This window comes from Vicia villosa, linkage group LG6 (assembly GCF_029867415.1).
Source record: "Vicia villosa cultivar HV-30 ecotype Madison, WI linkage group LG6, Vvil1.0, whole genome shotgun sequence".
NCBI classification, from domain to species: domain Eukaryota; kingdom Viridiplantae; phylum Streptophyta; class Magnoliopsida; order Fabales; family Fabaceae; genus Vicia; species Vicia villosa.
In genome coordinates, this window is record NC_081185.1 from 149,439,649 (window position 1) to 149,446,459 (window position 6,811).

The 6,811-nt window shown below is 33.7% G+C and overlaps 1 protein-coding gene across 1 annotated transcript; it reads left to right on the forward strand.

Moving 5' to 3' along the window:
• Positions 1-2,337: 2,337 nt before the first annotated feature.
• On the forward strand, positions 2,338-6,543 carry LOC131610463 (probable boron transporter 2). The gene is made up of 12 exons (XM_058882421.1): positions 2,338-2,822; positions 3,006-3,088; positions 3,202-3,394; positions 3,767-3,905; positions 4,010-4,175; positions 4,298-4,464; positions 4,539-4,712; positions 4,804-4,899; positions 4,989-5,126; positions 5,230-5,555; positions 5,651-5,918; positions 6,034-6,543. The coding sequence occupies exons 1-12, from the start codon at positions 2,719-2,721 to the stop codon at positions 6,355-6,357; spliced, it is 2,178 nt and encodes a 725-aa protein (XP_058738404.1). The 5' UTR covers positions 2,338-2,718; the 3' UTR covers positions 6,358-6,543.
• The last annotated feature ends 268 nt before the right edge of the window (positions 6,544-6,811 follow it).

Sequence of the window (6,811 nt, forward strand, 5' to 3'; positions counted from 1 at the left end):
AAAAAACATACATTTAACTCGTCGATTTTCAAAATTGCCTCACCAATTTTGTCATATTTTCACTGTTTAAATAATATATCCAGTCCAACAATTAGAACAGACAGGTGACAACTCCAATTCTTAGTTTGATTAGTCGGTTTGATACATTTTTTAAAACACTGAATGAGAAGATATTAGAATTAAGATTATGAATTAATTATTGATTAAGATTAGAGCCTAAAGATAAGAAATTTATTACAGTTAAACACCGCATGAACTAAATAACTTTTAAGGGTATGTTTGTTTCAAATAATATTTTTATGAATAATATTTTTTAAGAATGAGTGTAAATTTAATTTAATTTAAAATTAAAAAATATAATAAATATGAATATTAATTAGAAGTTATAGTTTAATTAAATTTATTTTTAAGGGAATGCTGAATTTTCATCTTATAAACATCTAGATAAATATCATCTTAACACCATTTTTGAAAATAAAAAATATTTGAAAATATTTTTTAACTTTGAAACACACCAAAAGTCTGTGTATATTTATTCTTGGATGCTATTCAGAGGTCAACACAAGCGAGTATAATTATTAAATACAATAAAATAATACAAAAATAGAAATATAAATAAATTTTAAACCATGTTTTATCGTAAACAATGAAAAATTGTTCCAAATAAATTTTGAATAAAATCTAATTTTAATTTAATTTAATTTAATTCTATTTTAAAATAATATCAAAACAACATCGTTTTGTTCGAGAAAAAAGCATGAATTTAATCCGCCTGTTCATCGATTTTGTCCAATTTTCATTAGTTCAATAACATATTCGATCCAACAATTAGAGCATACCGGTGATCCCTTCAATTTTCTGTCCGACTGACCGATTCAATCCAGAACTCTGGATGACAATAAATTAGAATCTAAGATTATGAATTAATTATTCATTTATCACAGTTAAACTTAAATACAGATAAAAACCGCTTCTGCCACATTCCTAGTAAATCAAAGTACATTTCCTGTGAGTCCCGCCGAACCTGACTACTTAACCAATAAAAAACACACTCTTATAAACATGTGAATGAATATGAGAAATATATGTGTAAAAACATTTTTAAAAATAAAAAAATATTTGAAAACAATTTTTAAAATCTTGAAACAAACACACCAAAAAATGTGTGTTTATTGTTGGGGCTATACGAGGGTTAACACGAGAGAGTATTTTATCATTTTGAGACTTTTTTTTATGAGTAACACATCATTGTGAGAGACATACTATATACTCCCCTCAAATGTGATTATACTTTTTAAGTGGCCAGTAAGTTGATCCCTTCGCTTAACCAGACTCTCATGCGACTGTTGGGGCTGTTCAAGGGCCAATATGAGGAATCATTTTTATATTTAGGGGGTTTTCTTTTATGAGCAACACACCTTTATGAGAGACACACCACATACTCATTCAAAATCTTAAGGTGATAAGTGTGTGGGTTCTCTCACTTATACATACTCAAATATCCACATTTCTGGCAAATGTGAGACTTCTCCACACTACTCATTATTCTCAATATTTATCCTTTGTATCCCATATTGTTGCTCCCTTTTGACATGCTTGAGTTAAATGTCCACCCTTTCCCATTTCTCTGAGACTAACTTCAACAAGATACTTCTACATTGTATAATTTCCACCATCCCCATCAAGCTTAATGTCACTGAGTTTTGTGAAAAAGTCTTGTGAAAATAGTAACGAACTCGATAATAAGCTTCTTAGAATTGCCTTCAACACTATTTTCAACACCCGTCAACATTATTTAACCAACAACACAACAACACATGCGATTTCGACTCAAAGTCTTATAAAAGTACACTATATCAATGTCGAACGGTACCAAAATATCACAAACAACTACTAACTCTATCGAGTTTTTACCAACTCTAAAAAAACACCCGTGTCAATTCAAAAATCACGACCTATCTATTGTCAAAAACTCGCATTTCAGATCGCATAAAAAACGTTAAAAAACTGCAATTTCAAAAATTTATGAATTTTTCCATTATTCGACCACCAATTTTTTCAACCGATCTAACATAATTAATCGGCCTTCTCTAAAGTTGCTAGTAGGGTTAAAGTTTTTTTCATTTTTATGATTAAAATCAATTTCAATAACACATAACAAAAACACTTAAATTAGAGATCCCACACATTATTAAGTGGGTCCATATTATAGATGATGCTGACTTCTTGTCATTAAAAAAATAAAACCTATTGATGATGAAGCTGGAAAGACACATTACATTACATATATACACATTTATAATGTATTTTACATTTTACAAGCTAGTGTCATTATACACTATACTTCCAAACCAAATCTACCTTCATCATTTCACACTTTTTTTAAGCTTATAAATACTCTGCAAACACATTCATCTTATTAGGAACCACTTGAGAAGGTCCCAAAAAACCATTTCATACAGCTGTCATTTCATTTCATTGAATCTCTCATTCTCCATATGTCTTTGAACCTAACTTGCAACATTCATGCTATCCACACCCCCTTCTTAACTCAATCACCACATTCCTCTATCCTAATTCCACACTTTGCCTGTGATTAAAACCTTGTTGAGATACAAACCAATACAAAAAATCATGTAAATTAAACTTTTTGTGATTTCATTGGAATTTTTACTCTTTTCCTTAACCTTGTTTGGTGGGAAAAAAAAATCAAATACTATGGAGGAGACTTTTGTGCCTCTTGAAGGTATCAAGAATGATCTAAGAGGAAGGTTAATGTGCTACAAACAAGATTGGACAAGTGGAATCAAAGCAGGTGTAAGGTATATTCTTAAAGCAAGATTCAGAATTTTGATTATAAAAAGTGTAACAGCACAGTTTGTTACCTGTTTGTCGCTCAGTTTGTTGTCTGTTTGTCTGTTATTTCTGTATAATTTCGATTATACATATGCTTTATAAATTTTAAATTGGATTGTAAAAAAAAGTTTTTTTTTTTTCTTTTTCAGGATTTTGGCTCCTACAACATACATATTTTTTGCTTCTGCAATACCTGTTATTTCATTTGGTGAACAGCTTGAGAGAAACACTGGTACTGAAATGAAAAGTTTTTATTTTTTTGGAATTTGGATTGAAAAATGGAAAAAAGGAAGGAAATTTGGAAATGGGTCAGTGTTAAAATGTGTTTTTGTTTTGAATTTGCAGAGGGTGTTTTAACAGCTGTTCAAACGTTGGTGTCAACTTCGATATGTGGCATTATACACTCAATCATTGGTGGTCAACCTTTGCTGATTTTAGGTGTGGCAGAACCTACTGTGATCATGTATCAGTTCATGTTCAATTTTGCTAAAGAAAGACCTGAGTTGGGTAGGAAGCTGTTTCTTGCATGGACTGGATGGTAAATAGCTTGTTCCTTTTTGTTTTTGTTTTTCGGAGCTTGGCGCAATTAAGTTCTGTTTGGATAAAAAGGTCAATTAAGTGTTTATAGCATAAGTGCTTATTATATAAGTTCTTATGAATACACTATAATGAAAGATAAATAATAGTCAAAATAGTATTCTCTCTGATCCTGTTTATAAGAAAAGTTTACTTTTTAGATTTATTGAATATGCCGGGTATCTATTTGATCTATAAATAATAGGACCAGAGGGAGTTTGACAAAAGTGCTTATGCTAGTAATCCAAACAGACCCTTATTTATGTTCTAGTACTGTCGCTGTCGTGTGGCTCACCATTTTCTTGTTTTCTTTTTTTATGACTTGATTTTGTAGGGTATGTGTTTGGACTGCATTGATACTATTCTTACTGGCCATCTTAGGAGCATGTTCCATCATCAACAGATTTACCCGAATCGCTGGCGAGTTGTTTGGCATGCTTATCGCAATGCTTTTCATGCAGCAAGCTATCAAAGTAAGACAATTAATTAGCTTGTTCGTTTATTCTATTTATCTGTCTGTCTATCTGTAAAGGTGTTACTTAATGCATATTTATAATATATACTCGTTGTTTTTTAGGGACTCGTGGATGAGTTTCGCATTCCGAAGAGAGAAGATACGAAATTGATTGAGTTTTTACCGTCGTGGAGGTTTGCTAACGGGATGTTTGCTTTGGTCCTTTCATTTGGCCTTCTCCTCACTGCATTAAAAAGCAGAAAAGCTAGATCATGGCGTTATGGCAGTGGTAAGTCCTGCTCTCACTACTTTATACTTACGAGAGTCGCCTCTATAGCTTAAAATTTTTTGAATCCGTCACTTCTTGTAGTCATTCGGTTTTCTAAGAAAATCGTTTTTGTTAAAATACAGGTTGGCTTCGTAGTCTTGTAGCCGACTATGGTGTGCCGCTTATGGTCCTAGTTTGGACAGGTGTATCCTACATACCAACTGCAAGTGTTCCAAACGGTATCCCAAGACGCCTCTTTAGTCCGAATCCGTGGTCGCCCGGTGCCTACGACAATTGGACCGTTGTTAAGGCATGTAACCTACAAACTCTCTTCTTGTTGATAGAAACACTGTTTTATTAACTAGATGGCTTTGTTCTGAACAGGATATGGTTCAAGTTCCCGTTGTTTTCATAATCGGAGCATTTATACCAGCAACTATGATCGCCGTGCTTTATTACTTCGATCATAGTGTCGCATCTCAGCTTTCTCAGCAGAAAGAGTTCAATTTGAGAAAACCATCTTCTTACCATTATGATTTACTTCTTTTGGGATTTTTGGTATGAAATTGCATTATTTTAATTCTTAGCTCATTATACTTTAACTGGCTAAATTTGTTCTAATCGTAACATTTATGTTTTTTAATCGAAGACGTTATTATGTGGCCTTATTGGAATTCCTCCGGCAAATGGAGTCATACCGCAATCTCCGATGCATACGAAAAGCCTCGCAACTCTTAAACATCAGGTAAGTCGAATTAAATATGTATCGACAAAACGGTATCAATTCTTATTAACATGAACATGTCTAACTAAGAATGAGTTCTGTTGGTACAGTTGCTTCGTAACAAACTCGTGATAACCGCCCGAAAAAGCATCGGTAAGAACGCTAGTTTAGGACAGTTATATGGTAACATGCAAGAAGCATACCATCAAATGCAGACACCTCTTATTTACCAGGATCCTTCCGCTCGAGTAAGTTGACACGGAACTATCTTTTCACGAATTTCTCCATGCGCATTGCACGAGTTCTTAATACTAATACATGACATATGTTGGTATTGTGTAAAATAATTAGGCTCAAGGACTAAAAGAACTAAAAGAAACAACCATTCAAGCAGCTACAAGTATGGGAAGCGTGGACGCCCCAGTCGACGAGTCTATATTTGACGTCGAGAAAGAAATAGACGACCTGCTACCTGTTGAGGTAAAAGAACAACGCGTCAGTAACTTGCTTCAATCAGTAATGGTTGGAGGATGTGTTGCAGCCATGCCTATTCTCAAGAAAATCCCAACTTCAGTACTTTGGGGTTACTTCGCTTTCATGGCAATTGAAAGTTTACCTGGAAATCAGTTTTGGGAAAGGATCTTGTTACTCTTCACCGCACCGAGCAGAAGATTCAAGTAATTGTTAATAAAAATTCTATAAATGTTTAATCATATTCTTCTATCTGTGACTGTGCATAAAATGATGAACAATTTTTCTTTATTATGTGTAGGGTGCTTGAAGATTACCATGCTACTTTTGTCGAAACAGTTCCTTTCAAAACAATAGCGACATTCACGATATTCCAAACCATTTATCTACTGATATGTTTTGGACTAACTTGGGTACCTATTGCTGGAGTCATGTTTCCTTTGATGATCATGCTCTTAGTTCCGGTTCGACAATACTTTCTTCCCAAATTCTTCAAAGGTGCCCATCTTCAAGACTTGGATGCAGCGGAATACGAAGAGCAAACCGCGTTACCATTCAACCTTGCATCGGTAAGATTTCTTGTTCAACAAGTCTCAATCACTGATATGTGTGACTTTAGAAGTAGTTATGATTAAAAACAAACTTCTTTTTATGATCTAACGATTACGATTGATTGATTAACAGCAATCTGAGTTTGGAGCTGGCGTTTCTCATATCGGAGAAGGTGAGATATTCGATGAAGTTATCACTAGAAGCCGTGGCGAGTTTAGGCATACTATTAACAGTCCAAAGATCAATAGCTCTACTCCAACACCGAGAAGTGATCCTAAGAGCCGACTTAGCCCGCGCATCTCTTTTAATTCTCGGGCAGGGGAACTCACGACAGAACAAAGTCCTCGGTCGGGCGCAAGAGGACCTAATAGTCCGATAATGCCTAGAGAGATGAGGTTGTCGAATAGGGGAGTAAGTCCTCTCAAACCTGACTCAAAACAGCAAGGCAAAAAATGATTGATGTGGTTAAAGACTTGTTACTTGTGTTTATTAATGTGATTATATTTGTGCAAATGTATATCATCATCAAGTTTGTTTCAAATTTCAATTCAATAAATGATGACTAGTTTGAGTCTTGTAATAGTTTGGATCATGTACATCACTTCTGATGAGTTTATATAGCTTTTGTAATTTTCATACTTACTTCATAGTCCTGATCACATTATAAACATCTCCGAATCCGGGTTCTTATTCTTAATTTTTATGGGAATTTCTTAATGCTCTTTGAATTTCTAGCACCCCTTGTGAAAAACAAAAAATATCTTTAGATTTTAGAAATATATCTTTGAAAGCATTTAATTCATACACAATTCATTTATTTTTGAACCGTGCTTCAATTTTGCGAATAAATTTATTCAAAAAATGCATTTTCGGAGAGTCTCCGAAAAATGCATTTCTGATACTTATTGAA

Coding starts and splice junctions, on each gene's coding strand:
- LOC131610463 (XM_058882421.1), top strand. CDS start 2,719: ATGGAGGAGACTTTTGTGCCTCTTGAAGGTATCAAGAATGATCTAAGA. Junction 4,465..4,538: donor ACAATTGGACCGTTGTTAAG/GCATGTAACCTA, acceptor TGTTCTGAACAG/GATATGGTTCAAGTTCCCGT. Junction 5,556..5,650: donor GCACCGAGCAGAAGATTCAA/GTAATTGTTAAT, acceptor TATTATGTGTAG/GGTGCTTGAAGATTACCATG.